The sequence below is a fragment of the Sapajus apella genome, unplaced genomic scaffold (assembly GCF_009761245.1).
Source record: "Sapajus apella isolate SASKATOON/1434 unplaced genomic scaffold, GSC_monkey_1.0 scaffold12, whole genome shotgun sequence".
Taxonomy (NCBI): domain Eukaryota; kingdom Metazoa; phylum Chordata; class Mammalia; order Primates; family Cebidae; genus Sapajus; species Sapajus apella.
In genome coordinates, this window is record NW_022436952.1 from 31419957 (window position 1) to 31444757 (window position 24801).

Sequence of the window (24801 nt, forward strand, 5' to 3'; positions counted from 1 at the left end):
GAACCCCTGGGCCAAGAGTAGTGGCTCATGAATGTAATCCCAGCACTTTGGGAGTCCAAGGTGGGTGGATCATCTGAGGTCAGAAGTTCAAGACCAGCCTGGCCAAGATGATGAAACCTTGTCTCTACTAAAGATACAAAAATTAGCTGGGCATGGTGGAGGGTGCCTGTAATCTCAGTTACTGGGGAGGCTGAAGCAGGAGAATTCCTTGAACCCAGGAAGCGGAGGTTGCAGTGAGCAGAGATCGCACCATTGCACTCCAGCCTGGGCAACAAGAGCAAAACTCCATCTCAAAAAAAAAAAAAAAAAAAAAAAAAAGAACCTCTAAATTTCCATTGAAAATATGATAGAGAGGAAAGAGCACTGAGGTTGGCATTTGGATGGATGAGTATATTATTTGCATCCTGCCTCTGATCCACAATGTTGCCTCAAGTTTATTTTGCCATCTATGACTTAGTTTGACCATAAAATAGGAAGAAAAAAAAAATGCCTGCTCTTTCCCAAGACCACTGGTGAGGATGATTAAAAACATTATATACTTAGAAGCTCTTGGTCCAAAACTAATGCCTACATGCATCCTCACCCTTCCCAGCCTCATTCACCACTGAATGTCCCTTAATCCTGAAACATGAGATTTCCCAGGAGATAAAACCTATGGCAAAGTCTGCACTCATCAACTCTTCTGCAAGAGTGTAATTGGAGGCTGGGCACAGTGGCTCAAGCCTGTAATCCTAGCACTTTGGGATGCTAAGGCAGGCAGATGGCTTGAGGCCAGGAGTTTGAGACCAGCCTGGACAACATGGTGAAACCCTGTCTCTACTAAAAATACAAAAATTAGCCAGGCATGGTGGTGGGCACCTGTTATCCCAGCTACTCCAGAGGGTGAGGCATGAGAATTGCTTAACCTGAGATTGTACCACTGCACTCCAGCCTGGGTGACAAAAAAAAAAAAAGTATAATTTGGGTAACATTTGTAGTGACTTTATAGAAATTAACAGACAGAATCAAAATTATCTTGCTTTGGGGACAATTTGTTTCCCCTGACAAAGCAAGACCCCTCTGAGGATTTTCTGACTCCCTAATCAGTTAAAAACTTCAAGTCCCATATTCCCTTGCAAGTGAAGATCTTTAAAAACAGAGATGAGAGAGATGGCAAAGGAGAAAGAACTCCTATGTGGGCTTTGGGATGTGGACTTAAATCTGCACATCACTTCAGAGTTGGGCACCATTTTTAGTGTCACCATTGCAGACCAAGTTATACACAACTTGATAAAACACTGTTTCTGTGGAAGTGCCAATTATTCATGTAAAATTATTCGCTGATTTTTTTTTTTTTTTTTCTTTTTTGAGATGGAGCTTCACACTGTCGCCCAGGCTGGAGTGCACTGGTGTGATCTCAGTTTACTGCAACCTCTGCCTCCTGAGTTTGAGCAATTCTCCTGCCTCAGCCTCCTGAGTAACTGGGATTACCGGTGTGCACCACTAACGCCTGGCTAATTTTTGTATTTTTAGTGGAGACAGGGTTTCACCATATTGGTCAGGCTGGTCTCGAACTCCTTACCTCAAGTGATCCACCCACCTTGGCATACCAAAGTGCAGGGATTACAGGTGTGAGCCATCGTTCCTAGCCTTATTCACTGTTTCTATTGCAAATTCTTTCTTATTAAGCTACTACACTTTGTTTTTATAATTATTAACGTACATCCTCATTATAAAAAATTTTAGAAAATTCTCAAAAGTATAAAGAATAAAAGTAATACCTAATCTCTCTTCCCAGAGATAATCATTAACACTGGTTAATATGCAATCAGTGGCTACTACATCTGTTGGCCAAACATGATGGCTCACACCTATAATCCAAGCTCTTTGGGAGGCTGAGGCAGGTGGATCACTTGAGTCAGGAGTTTGAAACCAGCCTGGTCAACATGGTGAAACCCCATCTCTACTAAAAATACAAAAAAGTAGTCAGGTGTGGTGACAGGTACCTGTAATCTCAGCTACTCAGGAGGCTGAGGCAGGAGAATTGCTTGAACCCAGGAGGCGGAGGTTGCAGTGAGCCGAGATCACACTATTGCACTCCAGACTGGGCGACAAAACGAGACTCCATCGCAAAAAGAACAAACAACAAAAAAATAAAAATAAAAAACTCTATCTATTCCTCTTGGCTAATATATTACTACTACATTTCCAGAAGTTGTGTTTATTTCCAAGTTTTAGAGGCATCTAGAAGCTGTTCCGTCTTTTTAAAGGGTCAATGTCATCCCAATACTTTTTGATAGGCCTAAAGATTAAGATAGGTAGTTGCTTAGGGCAAAGTAGGCACATTCAAAAAAACTTCAATTGAAGCTTTTTAAGTTATTGCTGAATGACATTAAGTAAACAGCCATATTTGTGTGTGTATTAAGAGCATTGCTCTGTTAGATAGAAATACTTAAAATATACAACAGCTGGGTGTGGTGGCTCACACCTGTAATCCCAGCACTTTGGGAGGCCCAGGTGGGTGGACCACCTGAAGTCAGGAGTTTGAGACCTCCCTGGACAACATGGTGAAACCCCATCTCTACTAAAAATACAAAAATTTGCAGGGCATGGTGCGAGGCACCTGTAATCCCAGCTGAGGCAGGAAAAGCTGAGGCAGGAGAATTGCCTGAACCTGGGAGGTGGAGATTGCAGTGAGCTGAGATGCACTCCAGCCTGGGTGACAGAGTGAGACTCCGTCTCAAAAAATAAAAAAAATAAAAATAAAATATAGAACAACTTTATATCTGAGTTTTACCATTACTTCATTTTTTAGATATACCTGTAATCTCAAAAATCAAAGTGACCTGGGACTTTGGAGCTCTGAAAGGCCTGAACAAGACATTAACAAACTTCCTTTTCTGTGCCCTAGGCTAGTGCAATGGTGGTTTCAGTGGTGGTACTGGCCTTAGCCATTATTTCCTCACAGCTCCCACCCCTTCCTATTAATATAAGACTATCCAGCACTGTCCAGCAGATTCTGACCGAGAGCACTTTTCCTATGTCTATGTCTAGAACTAGCCATTTTCCAAGGAAGAGTTGCTACATGTACTTATGACTAAAAGCCAGAAGAAATCCTTTTATTTTTTGTTTGCCCTGGACAGGTTGAGGGTCCTATGATCCCTTCCTCCCTATCCCCCTGATACTCCACTCCCAGTCTCAAAAAGTATTCAATTTTCTGAGTTGACACAATGGCCCTCAGGTTGCCTTGAATTACTAATCTTCTTATATGTACTTACTGGTTCTTCTGCTCATTGAAGCCCAGTATCTGTGTTAATTTCTATATCTCTGTATTACTTTGTATCAACAAAGCACCATGGTCATAGTAGATACTAAAAATATTTGTTGATAATGTCATACCAACAAATGGATAAGCTAAGGGTAGCATAACTGACTTTCTAGAAGAGAATGAAGAAAGCTTTATTTTTACATTGAAGTTGCTATTAGTTACCAGGGAATGCAGACCAGTAAAGGGTCATACTATGTCACTAACACTTGAATTCATCTCTTTAGACTTATTTTCTCTCATATTTCATTATTTGTTCCTTTTTTCTTCCTCTTCATTATTACAATTTTCTTTCGCCTTTCCTTATTCAATAACCTGACTTGTCAGTGATCAAATTTTAAAAATTTCCCTTAATCTGAATTTCTAGTGAGCCTGGATCCATGTTTATACTGAAATTTCAGATCCAGAAAGTCTTTCCCCTACCCCACCCTCCTTCACTTGGTGCAGTGCAGCAACAGGTGCACCTTGGGCTGTAATTCAGGAACTTTCACTGGACTCTTGTCAATTTGCACCATCCAGAGGCTGAAATTGTTAACTGCATCCTCTGAAAAAAGGCAGTGGGCATGAATAAAGAAATGTAAAATAGATGAGCATATCATAACAAATGTGAATCCTGTTCTCTTGCTCCAAGGGGAAAAAAGTTACTTACAACAGTCAAATGTCATTCTATTCACTAAATTTTAAAATAGGATAGAGAATGATATGTTTACAGGCTTAGTGTCACAGTCTCTGCAGAAAAAGATGATGCCCAGAAGACTCTCTAAGGATTAACTCAGGACATTTTTTGCTCCTGATGTATTGGAAAAGATGAATAAACAGTGTAGGCTATGGGATAAAGTCCTTATTGCCCTCTTGAAGAATCAAATATTCTGCAGAAAAGACACTGAATTTGAAGACTGATAAATTATATATACAATTATATCAGATAGCAGTTCATGTCTTCTACAGTGAGTATTCTTGGACATGTTTATGTCTAAGACATGCCAAGGAGTAGAATTAATAGGCTGTCGTTTACATGTATCCTCAACATTGCTAGATTGAATATGGCTCTCTAAAGTGGTTGTACCAAGTTCAGTGCCATGCAGTAAAGACAGTACCCCTCTAAAGTGGTTGTACCAAGTTCAGTACCATGCAGTAAAGACAGTACCCATTATTCCATTTTTTCTCTAACTTTGAAATCTAGAATTTAAAAATGTTTGCCAATCTGATGTCTGTGAAGTAATGCTATTGTACATTTCCATATTTAATAGTGTACATTTCTATATTTAATAGTGTGGTTGAGCATCTTTGCAAGTATTTATTTGCCATTAAGTTTTCTCTTGCTTGCTCATAATCTTTCCCTATTTTTCTTTCTTTCTTTTCTTTAATTATTTTTTGTTTTTTGAGACAGAGTTTCACTCTTGTCGCCCAGGCTGGAGTGTAATGGTGCAATCTCAGCTCACCACAACCTCTGCCTCCTGGATTCAAGTGATTCTCCTACCTCAGTCTCCTGAGTAGCTGGGATTTCAGGCACGTGCCACCACACCCAGCTAATTTTTGTATTTTTACTTTTGTTATTTTATTTATTATTATTGTTATTATTATTATTATTGAGATGGAGTTTCACTCTTTGTCACCCAGGCTGAAGTGCAGTGGCACAATCTCAGCTTACTGCAACCTCTGCCTTCTGGGTTCAAGTGATTCTCTTGCCTCAGCCTCCAGGGTAGCTGGGATTACAGGTGCCCAACTCCACATCTGTTTAATTTTTGTATTTTTAGTAGAGATGGGGGTTTTACCATGTTAAACAGTCATGTGCCACCATACTGACTGATTTTTGTATCTTTAGTTGAGACAGGGTTTCACCATGTTTGCCAGGCTGGTCTCAAACTCCTGACCTCGTGATTCGCCCACCTCAGCCTCCCAAAGTGCAGGGATTACAGGTGTGAGACACTGTGCCTGGCCTGTGGTATCACTTTTAATTAAACTCCTCTAACTCCCTCCCTGTGTTCTAGAAAGAAAAGAATCTGATTCAAATATCCCTGCTTTCAATGAAATCCTTTCACTCAAATGAACTCATTCTTCCTGGTAGATTAATTTTAAGCCTTTTATCTCTAGCTATAGATAATAATAATAGCTAATATTTGATGCACATTTACTATGTAAGAATAAAAGTCTTTGCCTTCTGCTAAAGTAATGTTGGGAAAACAAGTAGGTTGAGGGAGCATATCATTGACCTGAATTCAGAGGAGCGTATCCTCTGAATCTGTCTCACCATACACTCTCTTGCCTCAGTTTAATCCGCATACAATTCTCCACATTGTAAACAGTTTTTTCGAGATGAGTTGCGCTCTTGTTGCCCAGGCTGGAGTGCAATGGTGTGATCTTGGCTCACCGCAACCTCCGCCTCCTGGGTTCAAGCGATTCTCCTGCCTCAGCCTCCCAGTAGCTGGGATTACAGGCATGTGCCACCACACCCAGCTGATTTTGTACTTTTAGTCAAGATAGTGTTTCTCCATGTTGGTCAGGCTGGACTTAAACTCCCGACCTCAGTTGATCTGCCCACCTCAGCCTCCCAAAATGCTGGGATTATAGGCGTGAGCCACCGTGCCCGACCTATAACCAGTTTTTCAAAATACAAATTTGATCTTGTTACTCTTCTGCTAAAAAACTTTCAGTGACTTCCCACTGCTATCAGGATAAAGTCCAAAATCCTCAAGAAGATTGCCAAGGCCCTAGATAATCTGCCTGCCTGCCTCCCTCCAGTCTCCTCTGCCCCACTCTTCCTTCTCTAGCTTCAGCGGCAATGGACTAGCTCCTTTCCCGCCAGAACAGTCCTATGCTGTTCTGTCTGCTTGGAACACTGTTTCTAATCTCCTCCCCCCTTCCCCTTCTTCACTACTGTTAGCCTGTTTAACTTTCTACTTTTCTCTCAGATATTGGCTCAACAGTCACCTCCTCAGTCGGCCCTAAACTCCATCAGGTTTCTCTAATACTGTTTTATAGCGTAAATTTCCTTCGTGGTATTCATCTGTTCATAATTATGTATTTCTGTAGTATTTCATTGATGCCTGTTTCTCTCATAGGGAAACACTGAATCTTACACTGTATTTCTAGGCCCAGCGCTATATCTCACACTTTTGTAGGGACTTAGTAAATATGCGCCCTTAATGAAAAAAACAGACAGATGGGGATTGGGGATTGGGTTGGTCCTCTTCCCAGAATCTCTTTGCTTCAAGGTTCCAGATACCAGAAATTTGGAAGCTGTTTTCTAGGTGCCCTTTCTTCTTTTACCATGAGTCACCAGGTTACTATTAAATACTATGCCTGACCTTTATCTCACTTAATCCTTTGAGGTAGTTACAATTACTACCTGCATTCTATAAAAGTGGAAATTGAGGATCAGAAACTTGCCCAAGGGGTCACAGAGCTAGTAAGTGGCATAACTAGGATTCCAACATAGGTAGGTAACCTCAAAATCTCCATACTCTTAACCACTACTCATCACATAAGCTCTATTTATATCTTTCTTTGATGTTTCTATTGAGTGGTTGATCTCTTTCTTATCTATTTCTAGGAGTTGCGTGTGTGTGTGTGTGTGTGTGTGTGTGTGTGTGAGAGAGAGAGAGAGAGTGTGTAAGATGGGGTCTTACTCTATTGCCTAGGCTGGAGCACAGTGGAATAATCATGGCTCACTGCTCTAGGAGCTCTATAAGATGATCAGCTCTTCTTGACACGAGTAGCAAACATTTTTCCATTTATATTTTAACACAGGATTTTTTTAATTTGCTGCACAGAAATTTTTAGTTTTGTATAGTTGAATTATTAACCTCTGTTTCTATGCCTTCTGAATTTTGAGCCATAGTAGGAAGATTTTTGCTTCCCCATGTCAAAATTATGTAGGAATTCTCTCACTTTATCTTCTAGTACTTTTATAGTTCTTTTCTTTTTCTTTTCTTTTTTTTTGAGACAGAGTTTTGCTCTGTTGCCCAGGCTGGAGTACAGTGGTGCAATCTCAGCTCACTGCAACCTCTGCCGCTCAGGTTCAAGCAATTCTCCTGTCTCAGCCTCCTGAGTAGCTGGGACTACAGGTGCCTGCTACCATGCTCGGCTAATTTTTGTATTTTCAGTAGAGATGGGGTTTCACCATATTGGTCAGGCTGATCTCAAATTCTTAACCTCAGGTGATCCACCCACCTCGGCCTCCCAAAGTGCTGGGATTACAGGCATGAGCCACTGCACCCAGCCTTTTTATTTTTCTTTAAATATTTAATTCATTTGAAATTAAAATTACATGGCAAGCACCATAACATTTCCCTCTTTTTTTTTTAGGGCCTAAACGGTCTTAATAATGCTGACTACATTCCACCTCCTGCCTTTACTGCTACTTCTTTCTCTTAAATCTACTTCTCCCTTTCTGGACTAATGGGCTCTTATTCGTGTCTTACCTATTGTCATCCAGGTAAGACACAGAAGAAGGACATCCTTCCTTCTTTTGTCTTTTTCCATTCAATGAGTTCAAGCAATCTTTTTTCCATCAATCTCTTACTTACTCCCTCATATTACTGACCCAAATGTCTCCCTTGGCTTTTTTTCCTTTTTTCAGATGGAGTCTCGCTCTGTCACCCTGGCTGGAGTGCAGTGGTGCCATCTCGGGTCACTGCAGCTTCCACCTCCCGGGTTCAAGTGATTCTCCTGCCTTAGTCTCCCGAGTAGCTGGGATTACAGGTGCTCTCCACAATACCTGGCTAATTTTGGTATTTTTAGTACAGATGGGGTTTCACCATGTTGGCAAGGCTGGTCTCAAACTTCTGACCTCAAGTCATCCACCTGCCTCCGCCTCCCAAAGTACTGGGATTATAGGCGTGAGCCACAGCATCCAGACTCCCTTGGCTTTTGAATCCACCCAGTTGAACAGTGCCTGTATATCCTACAGGCACCTCAAACTTGACCTATCCAGAGCAAAACCTGCCCTTTTCCCTTCATGTCTGTGCTTTGCCCTCTGCTCTCTCTCTGGGTGAGCAGCATTAGTATCCACCTAGTCAACCAAGCTGGACATGTGAGGATCATCTCTAATCCTATCACCTTCCTCTCTTTTCTCCCCCTAATTAATTACTTCTTAAATAACTTAAATCCGTTTTCTTCTTCCTCCTTCCCACTCCAGTGACTTTCAGGCCCTCATGATCTCTTACTGCTAGAACTCTAGGCTTTTTATCTTGCCACTTGTCAATCTACACCACTAGTTTGAAAGATAAAGCCCAAATTAGTGATAGCACTAATCCACAATTCAAAATTGCTTCACTGGTTCCCCATAGCCTTATAAATAAAGTACAAAGCCCTCTATAGTCCGATCTCTACCTGTGCAAGTTACTCTACCTTAGGAGGGGACTTCCTCTTTCTTGCTTCCTGCATTCCAGTCACAAAGAACAATCCAGCCATGCTATTTCATACTTCTGGGCTTTATATAATTTGTTCTTTCTGCTTGGAATTTCCTCCTCATTCTTCTCCAGGATTTAACTGATCACATTATAGAATTCCACCACTTAATTCTCCCTAAAATAAACTAATCTCTTCTTGGAGCCCTTAGTATCTCTAGCACATCTCTGTCACAGCACATATTACCTTCTATTGTAATGATTGTGTGCATATCTTTCTCCCCAACTGGACAGTGAGTTGCCTCTTGAGGGCCACTATTAGTGTTTGAATCCCTAGTACCTGGCAGAGTCCTTGGCCTATAGTAGGTCTCGATACTTACTGAATGAAGGAATGAACAACTAAGAGTCCTCTAGAAGTTTCAAGCAAAAGGCCTTGGTGAAAGTTAGCAGGCTATTGAAAGGCCTCTCATGCTATTTTACAGGCTTAGAAACCCAAATTTTCCACACAGAGAATACTCCCTTATTTAGGAGCAGTATCACTCTAAGCAAGCTCAAAAGTAAAATTGTCAATTAGTTTATTAGTTTATGATAATTAAAAACATCATATATACAGAAATTATTAACTTACAATGAGAAATATAATTGTCGTAGGTACAGAAATACTATCCTTTGCCCCCATGCCAGGCTATAACGCATGTTCTGAATCTGAAGGTAGTTCTATAGGGGAAGCGGATTTATTTATGCATCATTGTGTAACCCATGCACTCATAAAGGGGAAGAAAAATTTCTAAGGGGCAAAAAAACTTAGTCTTTTTATGTACAAACTACATATATATAGTACATAAACATACATATAGTTTACCTGTGATATTAAAGCTTTGTCGGGGGGAGGTAAATGTCTGAAAAAGCTCTTTAGGGCAGGTAATAATGATCTTAAAAAGTTGAAAAACAGTTTAATCCCTACAATTTTTATTTTTTATTGTTTTTGGTGAGATGGAGTTTTGCTGTGTCGCCCAGGTAGGAGTGCAATGTCGTGATCTTGGCTCAAAGCAACCTCCACCTCCGGTTCAAAGCCCTTTTCCTGCCTCAGCCTCTTGGACAGCTGGGATTACAGGCGGGCACTACCACACCTGGCTATTTTTTTTTTAATTTTTAGTAGAGATGGGGTTTCACCATGTTGGCCAGGCAGGTCCCAAACTCCTGACTTCAGGTGATCCACCCGCCTCAGACTCCCAAAAATGCTGGGATTACAGGCATGAGCCACCGTGCCCAGCCTACAATAATTATTTTTTAAGAAATCAGAATAACGGGAGTTAGTTCTAAAATTTAAATATTAGATGGCATTAGTCTGATAAGTATCTCTACAATATAGTAGGCTATAATGGGGCAATGATGCCTGAAATGCACTGGCCAAGGCTGTCTTCCTTGAATGGGCACTAAGCTCCAATTCTTCCACTACTGACTAACCTTTCCCTTTTTCAGGTTGATACATTCTCCCTTTGGATATGCTATATATATTCTGTATTTCATAGAGCCGCTCTATCATCTAAAGTAACATTACATATCTCTGCTGTGATCCATTATCTTCTGAGATCGGATAAAGCAGTGGTTAAGGTTTGTGGTAAAAGTCTGAATCTCTACCATGCTGCCTACTTACATTCTCTGAGTATCAGTTTCTGCATCAGTAAAATGGGAATCATAACACCTCCCTTAAAGTGTTTCTTAGGGATTAAATGATAGACTATATACAGAAAGCTTTGAATAGTAGCTATTTTTAGTACCAAGGGAAACCCTGTTGTGTCATTTTGAACAGTGTGTTTGTGAATGCATGACTAAGCAGTAAAGGATTTCAGATAAACTGTTGTCTTTGGCATGATTATAGATTCTAGAAAATTAATAAAATGAGTAGGCAAACACTTTATGTGTTTGGCTGTGTAAAAATAACCAATTACAGTCATGTATGTACCAATTTAACATGTTGGGCCTAATTATCATGCAACACCATAACAATTACATATATTATTAAGTATGCATCAGATTAACCTTGTTGTAAGTTTTGATTACAATAAAAGTACTCACTCTGTACTCTAAGGAACAGTCTTATAGTTAATTGCTAACAATGCATAAGTTTGTTCACTATTTATATTAATTAAATGAGACATAGCTCCTGAGTTTGTTCTCCATTTGAGGCAAGGCTGGATCCTTCACCCTATATTGCAACCACACATTTGTCCTGCAACCTGTGAGATAACATACATTTTCCTTAGTTCTCTGTAGTGAGGAAAATCCTGAAGAAACTGCCAGCAAAAAAAAGTTCTGTTTAATTGCTCGTTGTTCTTGAAACCTACAGGTTTCCAGCAGATAGGAGTTTTTGATTTAAATAATAAAACATTCTAATGCTGAGCACTAACCTAGCCTAAAACAACTTCTAAATAAGCCCCAGGATCATTCTGTGGAGCACTTCTAGAATTAAAATTATATTTATTTGACTCCTACGATGAAAAGGTATATACATACATATATCATCACACTCACACTCTTTTTCTTTTTCTTTTTTTTAAGATGGGGTTTCAGCATGTTGGCCAGGCTGGTCTCGAACTCCTGATCTCAAGTGATCCGCCGCCCCCCCCCTCCCCGTCAGGCTCCCAAAGTGCTGGGATTACAGGCGTGAACTATTGTGCCAGGCCCTAAATTCTTTTTTTTGCGGGATGTTGATGAAATAGGCCTTAAATTTTTTTTTTTTTTTTTTTTTTGAGACGGAGTTTCACTCATGTTACCCAGGCTGGAGTGCAATGGCGCGATCTCGGCTCACCGCAACCTCCGCCTCCTGGGTTCAGGCAATTCTCCTGCCTCAGCCTCCTGAGTAGCTGGGATTACAGGCACGCACCACCATGCCCAGCTCATTTTTTGTATTTTTGGTAGAGACGGGGTTTCACCATGTTGACCAGGATGGTCTCGATCTCTTGACCTCATGATCCACCTGCCTCGGCCTCCCAAAGTGCTGGGATTACAGGCTTGAGCCACCGCGCCCGGCCAGGCCTTAAATTCTTAAAGGTGATAAGGAGTGGAGACAGAATTCAAATTTGGGAAAGTTTCACAGTCCATGCTTGCTTTTTCAATTATATTAAACTATGGCAAGTTCCTTGCATATTCCAAACATTCATCGAGTACTTGTTGGTTGCAAAAGAGTATAGACTGCCTGTCACCACATGGTGCAAAATACTTTAGGAGCCTGTTTTGACAGTCAGAAGGTGGAGGCCCTGTACATTAGGCTGAAAAATACGCAGCTAGGCTGCCTAGTAGGTAGGGATTTTAGGATTTTCTGTTAAACAGAGTCACTTGGCAACAATATATTTCTAGTTCACTTAATTTTTTGGGTTCTGCCCAAAGCCTGGTGACTCATGAGACAGATATTCTGTACTCTGCGTAGATGAGAAAGAAGTCAGTAAGGAGGCTGGGTGTGGTGGCTCTTGCCTATAATCCCAGCACTTTGGGAGGCCAAGGCGGGTGGATCACAAGGTCAGGAGTTTGAGACCCACCTGGCCAACACGGTGAAACCCTGTCTCTACTAAAAATACAAAAAATAGCTGGACATGGTGGTGGGCACCTGTAATTCCAGCTACTCGGGAGGCTGAGGCAGAAGAATCGTTTGAACCTGGGAGGCAGAGGTTTTGGTGAGCCAAGATGGCACCACTGCACTCTAGCCTGGGCAACAGGGCGAGACTCCGTCTCAAAAAAAAAAAAAAAGCAACAACACAAAAAGACAGTAAGGTGAAGACGCAGCAGAAGAGATGGGTAACAAAGGCCTGGATGCATGAAAACTCTGTTTAATTGCCATGGCATTATGAAAATCCTGATACCAGCCAATTCCTGAGTTTTAAATAATGAGAGCCAGTTTATTAGTTATGTTTAGACATATTTAGTTTTTTGCTTTATTTTTACAAGTAATGTTCTAAGAAATATATTTTATTTAATTTACTTATGGCATATTGACACATTTTTTGACAAATAAAAATTGTGTACATTCAAGACGCACAAAATGTGTTGATAGATGTACATATTGTGGAATGGCTAAATCAAGCTAATTAGCATATCAATTACTGCAACATATACCCGCAAATACTTACTTTTTTATGTGGTAAGAACAATTAAAATCTACTCTCTTAGCAATTTTCAAGTGTGTGTATATATATATACACACATATATATACATACATATATATACACACACATATATATATACAGGTGTGTGTGTGTATATATATATATATATATATATATATATCTTTTTTTTTTTAATTTGTTTGTTTGTTTTGAGACAGAGTCTTACTCTGTTACCCGGGCTGGAGTGCAGTGGCGCAATCTTGGCTCACTGCAACCTCTGCCTCCCAGTTTCAAGTGAATCTCATGTCTCATCCTCCTGAGTAGTTGGGATTACAGGCATGCGCCACACACCCAGCTAATTTTTGTATTTTTAGTAGAGATGTGGTTTCATTATGTGGGCCAGGCTGGTCTCAAACTCCTGACCTCAGATAATCCATCCACCTTGGCCTCCCAAAGTGCTGGGATTACAGGCGTGCGCCATGGTACGTGGCCTCAAGTATGTACACACACATACACACACACACACACACACTTTTTTTTTTTTTTTTGAGATGGGAGTCTCACTCTGTCACCAGGCTGGAGTGCAGTGGTGTGATCTCAGCTCATTGCAACCTCTGCTTCCTGGATTCAAGTGATTCTCCTGCCTCAACCTCCTGAGTAGCTTGGGACTACAGGCACACGCCACCACACCCAGCTAATTTTTGTATTTTTAGTAGAGACGGGGTTTCACCATGTTGGTCAGGATGGTCTCAATCTCTTGACCTTGTGATCTGCCCACCTCGGCCTCCCAAAGTGCTGGGATTATAGGCATGAGCCATCATGCCCAGCCCTATTTATTTATTTATTTTTTAAAATAGAGACAGGGTTTCTATTACAGGCATGAGTCACCATGCCTAGCCCCCTGAATGTTATATTTTTAATGAATAGATTTTAGTATTATATGGAACTAATTTTTCTACAGTACTACAACACTGATTATTGATATTGTTAACAATCGTAACATCCAGATCTGGATATCTGCCTCAGCCAGTTTCAAAATTTGAGTTTCAATGAGAAAAACACAGGTATGTCCTAAATGACTGACTCCACTTCCTCTGTGTGAAGTTGAGAGTGGTTGTAAAGCTGTACAGGTATAGGAAAAACACTAATGTTAATAAACTATCCGTTGAACAACTACTGTGTAAAAGGATGACTTATGCTTTAGAGGGCAATTTAAAATTTTTTTAGAGATGGAGGTCTCGATATGTCGCCCAGGCTGGTTTCAAAATTGGGCTCAATCCATCTTCTGCCTCAGTCTCTCGAGTAGCTGGGATTACAGGTACACACCACTTCACCAGGCAAAAGGTAATTTAAATATTTCTACCATTCACCCTCCACACAACTGCCAGAGTGATTTTTTTTTTTTTTTTTTTTGATATGGAATTTCACTCTGTTGCCCAGGCTTTAGTGCTGCAGTGCGATCTCAGCTCACTGCAACCTCTGTCTCAGCCTCCCAAGTAGCTGGGATTACGGGTGCACACTAGCACACCCAACTAATTTTTTTGTATTTTTAGTAGAGAGGAGGTTTCATCATGTTAGCCAGGCTGGCTTTGAACTTCTAACCTCAAGTGATCTACCCGTGTCAGCCTCCCAAAGTGCTGGGATTACAGGTGTGAGCCACCACACCCAGCCCACAGTGATCCTTTTTCAGCAAAGCTGACTGCTCCTTTGGTCTCAACCCTTCATGGTATTTGACACTTTCCAATAAAACCCAGAGCTTACTAGATGATACATGATCTGGCTCCAGACTATAATTTCCATCTTATTTCTCTAATTTGCTGTGCTCTAGCCACACTGGTCTTGCCCTTTTTCCATGCCAAACAAATCCCCATTTCAGGGCACTGCACTTGCTATCTCTCTTCTAGGACAGTTTCCTTCTAGAAATCCACATAGCTCTCTCATTAAATGATCTAATTTTTATGTGTCTCCTTAGCTAAGAGGCCTTCCTTATCTACCCTATCTTAAAGAGAATCCCCACGTCACTCTTATCCTTTTATCCTGATTTATTTTTCCATAAAACTTGCCATACTACTGGGCATTATCTATTATTTAGTAATGTGTATATTGCTTATTGACTGTCTTCCCTACTATAATATGAGCTCCACGAAGCAGAGACTTAGCTTTGTTCACTGCTGAATTACCAGCACCTACAACAGCCTACTCATTAAACATTTGTTGAATGAATCAATCTTCAGGATACATGAAATGTTATTTATTTTTATTATTTTTTTCTTTTTTAAGGAATGAGAGGTTCACATGTTGCCCAGGCTGGCCTCAAACGCATAGTCTTGTCTCCTCAAGCACCAGGACAACTGGCCTGAGCCACTGTGGCTCCCTCACATATTTGATGTGATGCATAGGAAAATGTCTGGAAGGGTATAAACCAAAATGTTAACTGTTTATTTAACCTGGTGGGAGGTGGTTTTTCACATTGGTTTTCACTCATGCAATTTTTTTTTTTTTTTTTTTTTTTTTGAGATGGAGTCTCTCTGTGTCTCCCAGGCTGGAGTGCAGCGGCGGGATCTTGGCTCACTGCAAACTCCGCCTCCTGGGTTCAAGCGATTCTCCTGCCTCAGCCTCCAGAGTAGCTGGGACTACAGGCGCCCGTCACCATGCCCAGCTAAATTTTGTATTTTTAGTGAAGACGGGGTTTCACCATATTGGCCAGGCTGGTCTCGAACTCCTTACATTGTGATCCACCTGCCTCGGCCTCCCAAAGTGCTGGGATTACAGGCCTCAGCCACCACACCAGGCCCGAATTTTTTCTTTTTTAAGAATGAATTTGTATTATGCATATAACAAAAAAGAATGAACGAGTTCACGCAGGCAGAAAGTGTAAATGAATTTTAAAAAAGGTTGGGCAAATTTATCAAACGCAGCCTTCGAAATAGATGTACCAGTTACACGGTTCAGATAAACCACGGTTTGAATCCCCTTCCCCAGTACTCTAGCGGTGTGATCCCAAGTTATTTATGTGTCAGTGCCTAGATTTCTTCACCTGGAAAATGGGGATAACAACAGGTGCCTACCTCAGAAGTTTTAATTGAGACCGTATGTGTAACCTGCTTTGTGCAATGTCAGGCATGCAATAAGTACTCGACGACTGGTAGCTATTAGAATCATCATTAACAGCAGTAATAAGAGATGTTGGGACATACCTAGCCCTCAAGATTGACATCAGAGTAGACCACCACATCCTCTCATCATTGCGCCTCAATTTGGGCCTCTGAAGCCCAAAGAGGGGATGGTTCTTTCCAGAGAAGACAATTTCGACGTTCCAGAAGCATCGGATTGAAACGCACCCTCTTCACCCCTTAAAATCAGTCTGGTTCATCCACGAGCAGCCCTTCAGGGCCCGGGCTGGAGAGGCAACCACGGCTTGCAGTCCCTGGGCCCAGTTACCTCAGCCTCAATCTCCCTTGCTGCAACAGGGGTGGGGCGGGGACGTTATCCCCAAACCCAGGCAGTCTGGGCCGAGCCTGCCTCACCGCACTCTGGAGGGAACCAAACGGCCCCACGCCCGGAGAAGCCTCCGGCGACGGGCCACGCGCCCCAAGGGCAAAGTGATTACTTGTCGGGCTCAAAAGTCAGGCAAGGGGCTCAGCCCCATCCTCCCAGTCCTCAGGCACAGAGAAGGCAGCGGACACGCGGCAGCCTCGGGGAAAAGGCCAAGGGGGCGGTGACAGGGGCGCGGCACCCGCTGGGGGCCTCCACGGCCGAGGAGCGGAGGCGACGGGCGCGCGGCAAGCGGCGCGCTCGCGACTGCGCCGTCTGGGGGCGCGCACGCAAAGCCCGGAGGCGCGCGCGGGACCGGCGGCTCTTTGGCGCGGAATAGGGGAACGCGGCGAGGTGAGGCGCCAAGCTGTGCAGGGAGGGCGAGTGGCGGGGCGCGAGCCCCGCTAGCCGGACTAGGAGGAAGCGGGGGTCGCGAGGTGTGGCGTGGGAGGAGGCGCGGGCTGCGGGCCCTGGCGGCGGGCGGAACGCGGCGGGCTGGCAGGCGGGCGGGCGGCGCCGGGCCACGCCGCACTGTGGGGGAGGGCGGTGCGGGGACGGGCCCGGCTCGTCCGGCCCGCCCAGAGTCTGAGCAGCTCCGCAGTTCCCCAACCCCGCCGATCCCAGCTCAGCCCTAGAGCGCGTTGCTTTATCAAGAAGGACCTCTGTGCGTGATCCCCTGACCAGCGTTACCCATTGAATTTCCTAGTGGGCTCTCCAAAGTAGGTATTTCAGCACTCTGTTAGAGCTGAGGCGCAGGTAAAATGACTGACCCAGGTAGGTCCCGCTGATAAGAACCCTGTAAGGATTTGAACCTTGCCTCTACAACTCCGGAGCCTGCGCATTTCCTCCTCCCCTTTTACTCCTGCCCGGCACAGTGCTTCACATCCTTCTCTGGTGACTGATTCGAATTTGGCGACTCTTGGTTTGGAGATAGCGCCAGTGCTTCCATGGAGGCTGGTGTCAGAATGTGGTCTCTTGTGAAAGGAGGAAAAAAAAAAGAGTTTGCAGACTGTAATATTGTGCTTTTTCGCCCTCCCTTTTTTTTTTTTTTTTAACCTAGGCTGGAGTGCAGTGGCACCATCCAGGCTCACTGCAGCCTCTGCCTCCCGGGCTCAAGTGATTCTCAGGCGTGGGCCACCACTCCCAACTAAGTTTTGTATTTTCAGTAGAGACAGGGTTTCACCTTGTTGCCCAGGCTGGTCTCGAACTCCTGTCTCAGCCAACCAAAGTGCTGTGATTACGCGGGTGAGCCAGTGCCCGGCCCTACTTTTTGTGTGTGTGTGGGGGGGGGGGGGGGGGGGGTTTTGTTTTTTTTTTTTTTGAGATGGAGTCCAGCCCAGGCGGGAGTGTAATGGCACCATCTCGGCTCACTGCAACCCCCGCCTCTCAGGTTCAAGCGATTCTCCTGCCTCAGCCTCAGTCTCCTGACTAGCTGGGATTACAGGTGCCCGCCACCACGCCCAGCTATTTTTTGTATTTTTAGCAGAGATGGGGTTTCACCCTGTTGGCCAGGCTGGTCTTGAACTCTCGACCTCAGGTGATCCGCCCACCTGGGCTTCCCAAAGTGCTGGGATTACAGGCTTGAGCCACCACGCCTGGCCTCCTACTGTGCCTTTTTGAGTGTTGATCAGTCTGTAATAACTGCGCATCCTTTACTGGACATCTGGGGTTTGTTTGTTTTGTTTTGTTTTTGAGACTGAATTTCACTTTTGTTGCCTAGGCTGGACTGCAGTGGCGCCATCTTGGCTCACTGCAACCTCCATCTCCAGGGGTAAAGTGATTCTCCTGCCTCAGCCTCCTGAGTAGCCGGGATTACAGGCATGCACCACCACACCTGGCTAATTTTGTATTTTTAGTAGAGACAGGGTTTATCCATGTTGGTCAGGCTGGTCTCGAACTCCTGACCTCAGGTGATCGCCCACCTCAACCTTCCAAAGTGTTGGGATTACAGGCGTGAGCCACTGCATCTGGCCTCGACAGCCAGGTACCCATGGCCTGGTACCCACGGATACCTGCCAAATGGAAAAAGTTCAGTAAATGTTGGCTGTTACTTGATTGCTGCGTTCGTAGTACACCCTTGCTAGAGTAATTTGTCTTCAGAGCTCAACTTTTCCTGAGATGATAGCAAAGGGAGACCTACCCCACCTCAAAAAGGAAAAGTTCTTCGACAGCAGCGTTAGTGGAATGTTGCCTACACTTAGTGATGAATTATTCTCCAAGCTAAAAATTACCAGGGTGAAAAAAAATCACTTGGGAAAAACTAAAGATGAAATAACCTTTTGTAGAACTAACATTTATTGTCCACTGCTATGTTTATTGTATTCCTCCTGTATTCTTGGCATTTTAAAAGCATACAAATATGTGTCCAATATATTCTCTGCTTTCACTTATTTACATTTTTGAGACAGGGTCTTGCACTGTCGCCCAGGCTGGAGTGCAATGGCGCGATCTCGGCTCACTGCAACCTCCACCTCTTGGGTTCAAGCAACTCCCATGCTTTAGCTTCCCGAGTAGCTGGGATTACAGGCGCCCACCACCATGCCTGGCTAATTTTTTTGTATTTTTGGTGGAGATGGGAGTCTCACTATGTTGTCCAGGCTGGTCTGAAACTCCTCACCTTAGGAGATTCATACCTGCCTCAGCATCCCAAAGTGCTGGAGTTGTAGGTGTGAGCTACCACACCCAGCCTGCTTTCACTTAATTTAGAAGTGGGGGAAAATAAACATTCAGAAGTAATCCTCACAGAGTAGAATGTGAAAAATGCCAGATAAAAAGCTGTGAGTGGGCCAGGCACGGTGGCTCACACCTATAATCCAAGCACTTTGGGAGGCTGAGGTGGGCAGATTACCTGAGGTCAGGAGTTTGAGACCAGCGTGGCCAATATGGTGAAATCCTGTCTCTACTAAAAATACAAAAATTAGCCGAGGACGATGGCAGGTGCCTGTAATCCCAGCTACTGGGGAGGCTGAGGCAGGAGAATCACTTGAACATGGAGGCAGAGGTGGCAGTGACCCGAGATTATGCCATTGCACTGCAGCCTGGGCAACAAGAGCGAGACTTCATCTCAAAAAAAAAAAGCTGTGAGTGTACAGAAGAAAGGTTATTTCTTGACTTAGTGTAAAATATTATTTCCACCTGTAATCCCAGCACTTTGGGAGGCCAAGGCGGAAGGATCACTGAGGTCAGGAGTTTAAGACCAGCCTGGCCAATATGGTGAAACCCTGTCTCTATTAAAAATACAAAAATTAGTTGGGTGTGATGGCAGGTGTCTGTAATCCCAGCTGCTTGGGAGGCTGAGGCAGGAGAATCGCTTAAACCTGTGATAAGAAGGTTGCAGTTAGCTGAGATAGCCCCACTGCACTCCAGCCTGGCGACAGAGCAAGACTCTTGCCTCAAAAAAAAAAACAAAAACAAAACAGAAACACCTTTGGGCCAGGGATGGTAGCTTACACCTGCAATCCAAGCACTGCAGCACTTTGGGAGGCGGTGGTAGGTGGATCACTTGAGGCCAGGAGATTGAGACCAGCCTGGCCAACATAGTGAAACCTGTCTCCTAAAAATACAAAAAAATTAGCCAGGTGTGGTGGTGACACATGCTTGTAATCCCAGCTGCTCAGGAGGCTGGGGCACAAGACATGAGAATAAAAAATGAGAACCAAATGGAGAATGAGAATCCCTTGAACCCGGGAGGCAGAGATTGCAGTGAACACTCCAGCCTGGGCAACAGAGCCAGACTCTGTCTCCAAAAAAAAAAAGACTACATTCCAGGCTCTGTCCTCCAAGCTGGAGTGCAGTGGTGGCTCACTGTACCCTCGACCTCCCAGGCCCATGCAATCCACCTCAGCCTTCTTGAGTAGCTGGGACAATAGGGATGGGCCACTGTGCCTGGCTTTGTTTTTTTTTTTTTTTTTTTTTGAAGAAGGTGTCTTTCTTTTTATCCCCGGCTGGGGGGCAATGGGGCCATCTCGGCTCACCGCAACCTCCGCCTCCTGGGTTCAGGCAATTCTCCTGCCTCAGCCTCCTGAGTAGCTGGGACTACAGGCGTGCGCCACCATGCCCAGCTAATTTTTGTATTTTTAGTAGAGACGGGGTTTCACCATGTTGACTGGGATGGTCTCGATCTCTTGACCTCGTGATCCACCCGCCTCGGCCTCCCAAAGTGCTGGGATTACAGGCTTGAGCCACCGCGCCCGGCCTTTTTTTTTTTTTTTTTTTTTTAAAGAGATGGGGGTCTCCCCAAGTTGCCCAGGCTGGTCTCGAACTTCTGGGCCCAAGTGATCCTCCCAGCTCAGCCTCCCAGAGTGCTGGGATTACAGGCATGAGCCACTGTGCCTGGCCCTGTTATGTACTTGTTGAAAGAGTGAGGAACAAATGTATATTGTAATAGATAGGATTTTTTGGTTTCCAATTACAGAAACTCATTCAGATTTAATATTATAGTTGGGTTTCTTAAAGACAGAGAAATGAGAGAAGAGCTAAACAGTTGGGCCACCTGGGCTAGGGATCTCAATCACCAGAGCTCATGGACTGAATTCTTTGAATTAATTCTGGTGAATGAATGAGCTCCAACTGCCTTCTGTCATTTGATGTCTTACTCAAGATCCAGATTTCTGGAAGAAGAGACCTGGTTGCTTTAGCTTTTGTCAGGGATGGGAAATGGGGTATTATGATTGGCAGCCCCACCAGTACCACATGAAATATGGGAGGGTCAGTTTCCCAAAGGAAAGAGGGTGGCTAAGGAGAGAGGTGATGCTGAGCAGAGAAAGCTGACAGTTGTTCATTAGAGATATGTAGCATTTGCCCCTCCCACCTTCCCTGCCCTGCAGACCCAGATCCTTCCTCATAAAAAAATAAATAAATAGGCCAGGCGTGGTGGCCCAGGCCTGTAGTCCCAGCACTTTGGGGCCAAGATGGGTGGATCATAAGGTCAGGAGATTGAGAACATCCTGGCCAACATGCTGAAACCCTGTCTCTACTAAAAATGTAAAAATCAGCTGGGTGTGGTGGTGTGAGCCTGTAGTCCCAGCCACTTCGGAGGCTGAGGCAGGAGAATTGCTTGAACCTGGGAGGTGGAGGTTGCAGTGAGCCAAGATCATGCCACTTGGTACTGTGCTCCAGTCTGGCAATAGAGGAAGACTTCGTCTCAAAAAAAAAAAAAAAATTAATATGTAGGATTTATAGAGGATCAGGTACCATGCTACATTAATTATATGGATTGTGATATTTGAGGATGACATTTATAATTTCTCACAACTATGGAAGGTAGACACTATTATACCTACTTGACAGAGGAAGAAACAGGTTTTTTTTTTTTGAGACAGAGTTTCACTCTTGTTACCCAGGCTGGAGTGCAATGGTACGATCTCGGCTCACTGCAACCTCCGCCTCCTGGGTTCAGGCAATTCTCCTACCTCAACATCCTGAGTAGCTGGGATTACAGGCACGCGCCACCATGCCCAGCTAATGTTTTGTATTTTTAGTAGAGACGGGGTTTCACCGTGTTGACCAGGATGGTCTCGATCTCTTGACCTTGTGACCCACCCGCCTTGGCCTCCCAAAGTGCTGGGATTACAGGCTTGAGCCACTGCACCCGGCAGAGACAGGTTTTTAGAGGTAAAATAATTTTTCAGCATTACATAGCTAAGATGTGGCAGGACTGAGTATGTTGTATATCTTCTCTTTATCTGGTCCCTTTGAGTGATTTTCTGATCCATGTGCCACTTTTGTTTATTCATAGGGAATTATCAAGTTTTGGTGTATGTGTTGGCTGGTTCTGAAGTCTTGAAGCTCTGCACTGAGGAAGAGCAAAGCAGCACTTGTTGCCAATTAGGGAATGGACCGTTTGGGTTCCTTTAGCAGTAAGTACGGTGGGAACAAGTCTCAGGTGATTCCTTTTTTTTTTTTTTTTTTGAGACAGAGTCTCACTCTTGTTGCCCAGGCTGGAATGCAATGGTGCGATCTCGGCTCACTGCAGCCTCTGCCTCCCAGGTTCAAACGATTCTACATCCTCAGCCTTCTGAGTAGCTGGGACTATAGGTGCATACCACCACACCTGGCTAATTTTTTTTTTTTCTGTATTTTTAGTAGAGATGGTGTTTCACCATGTTGGCCAGGCTGTTCTTGAACTCCCAACCTCAGGTGATCTGCCCGCCTCTTCCTCCCAAAGTGCTTGGATTACAGGCATGAACCACTATACCCAGCCTTCAGATGATTATTGATAGCAAACTGGAGTAGAAGTTCGTCAAGAAAGAAAAACAATTAAGTTAGGCAGTAAAGCCCTGTGACTGATTCTAAGGGAATTATGAGTATCAAATTAAAATGAACTGATACGTATTGATTACCCATTGAACACATGACACAAACATATGATTCTGGGTCTTAGAAGAAAATGAAGCTGAGATGGATCAGGCATAGTCTGTCTGATTAACCTGTAGTTAGACCTAGAAAAGCTATGGGATTTCTGTTTAGACCAATAACATGTTTCAGATACCTTGATCAGAAATGCGTCAGTGGTAAGATAAAGGAAATACCACCCCGCCTCTCCTTTGATGTGGAACTTACTTCTAAGAGTAAACCGTTGTAGAATAATGGAGAGAATTATGGAGTATGTGTGAAGTAAATTCAAGCAGCCGTAACTATGGATACAAAAAGTATACCGCTCTTTTTCTCCGATTCTGAATATATAAGATTTGATAGAAATAGAAATTCAATTGTTAGATGTTTAGTAGTATCCCAATGAGAAGAATCAGAAAAGTACTTTTTGGGTGTTGTTTTGTCTTTAACAACTTCTTAAAGGAGCTCTAATTTACTCTTTCATCACGCTCCTAATAGAAATTTAGGAGAGAATGGAGTCCTCAGACACATCTAGTTCAACTCTTTCATTTTACGCATGGAGAAATCTAAGTGGACTGCTCCAGTGCTGGAAGTATAAAATGAAACTACTCCCCTCCTTTTCAAAAATAATTGTTAAACTTCTTTTTGGAAATAATTTCAAACTTAAAGGAGTTGCAAGAATAAGAATACAAAGAATACCCACGTGCCTTTTGTTAACCTTTTACTCCATCTGCTTTGCTATTTGCATGCACTCTCTATGCGTGTATGTGTATGTATGTGTATATATATATTTTTTAATTTTTTTTTAATTTAAAATTTTTAATCTTTTTTTGTAAAAATAATTTAATACATTTTTTTTTTTTCTTTAATAGAGATGGGGTTTCACCATATTGGTCAGACTGGTCTCGAACTCCTGATCTCAGGTGATCCACCCGCCTCGGCCTCCCAAAGTGCTGGGATTACAGTTGTGAGCCACAGCGCCTGGCCTTTTTATTTTTTAATAGACGGGGTCTCACTCTATCACCCAGCCTGGAGTATAGTGGCACAGTCATAGCCCACTGCAGCTATATTTCCCGAATGCCTGGGCTCAAGCGATGTCCCCACCTTGGCCTCCTAGTGTGTTGGGATTATAGTCATAAGCCATCATGCCTAGCCCAGTCTTTACTATTATGGTTGCAAAAAGATGATTTTTTTCCCCCCAAAATCTAGTGTTCTCTCCACATTTACTAGTTAGCATTTTTAGCTTTTATTTTAGGATCGGGGTACATGTGCAGGGTTGTTATATAGGTAAACTGCTTGTCACAGGGGTTTTGTGTACAAATTATTTCATCACTGAGATAATAAGCATAGCACTCGAGAGGTAGTTTTTGGATCCTCTTCCTCCTCCCCCTTCACCCTCAAGTAGGCCCTGGTGTCGGTTCCCCTCTTTTTGTCCATGTATTCTTGTTTTTTTTTAAGCTCCTACTTGTAAGTGATAATGGGGTATTTTGTTTTCTTTTCCTGCATTAGTTTGCTTAGGATAATGACCTCCAGCTCCATCCATTTTGCTGCAAAGGACATGATCTCATTCCTCTTTTTTTTTTTTAATAAAGATGGGGTTTCACCATGTTGGCCAGGCTGGTTTTGAACTCCTGACCTCAGGTGATCCACCCACCTCAGCTTCCCAAAGCGCTAGGATTACAGACATGAGCCACCGCTCCCGGCTGATCTCATTCCTCTTTTATGGCTGCATAGTATTCCATATATGTACCACATTTTCTTTATCTGTTCACTTTTTTTTTTTTTTTTTTTTTGAGATGGTGTCTTGTCGTTGCCCAGGCTGGCATGCAATGGCACTATCTCAGCACATAGCATCCTCCACCTCCTGGGTTCAAGCAATTCTCCTGCCTTAGCCTCCCTAGTAGCTGGGATTACAGGTGCCCACCACCATGCCTGGCTAATTTTTTTGTTACTTTTGGTAAAGATGGGGTTTCCCCATGCCAGGCTGGTCTCAAACTCCTGACCTCGTGATCCACCTGCCTCAGCCTCCCAAAGTGCTGGGATTACAGGCATGAGCCACTGCGCCCAACCTGTCTGTTCACTTTTTCACTTATTTATTTATTAGTATGGAGACAGAAATTCCTATTTTTTCAATGATTTATGATTTATTAGCATACTTAACTTGCTAGGTTCTCA

At 43.4% G+C, this 24801-nt stretch overlaps 2 protein-coding genes across 7 annotated transcripts in view; one reads left to right on the forward strand and one right to left on the reverse strand.

The window, feature by feature from the left end:
• The window catches only part of ACACA (acetyl-CoA carboxylase alpha), a 328053-nt gene extending 311523 nt beyond the window's left edge, over positions 1-16530 (reverse strand). Inside the window, exon 1 of one of the 3 annotated variants that reach the window (XM_032280776.1) lies at positions 15957-16524. In XM_032280776.1, coding sequence (XP_032136667.1) covers positions 15957-15994 — 38 coding nt within the window. In that variant the 5' untranslated portion in view covers positions 15995-16524. Of the gene's footprint in view, positions 1-15956 lie in introns of all 3 variants that reach the window. The other 2 variants (XM_032280784.1, XM_032280778.1) reach the window with 2 other exon arrangements.
• Positions 16531-16572: 42 nt separating this feature from the next.
• Positions 16573-24801, forward strand: part of TADA2A (transcriptional adaptor 2A) — a 70800-nt gene continuing 62571 nt past the window's right edge. For 2 of the 4 annotated variants that reach the window (XM_032280798.1, XM_032280795.1), the window contains exons 1-2: positions 16573-16647; positions 22031-22151. In XM_032280798.1, coding sequence (XP_032136689.1) covers positions 22127-22151 — 25 coding nt within the window. In that variant the 5' untranslated portion in view covers positions 16573-16647; positions 22031-22126. The remainder of the gene's footprint in view (positions 16648-22030; positions 22152-24801) is intronic. The other 2 variants (XM_032280799.1, XM_032280797.1) reach the window with 2 other exon arrangements.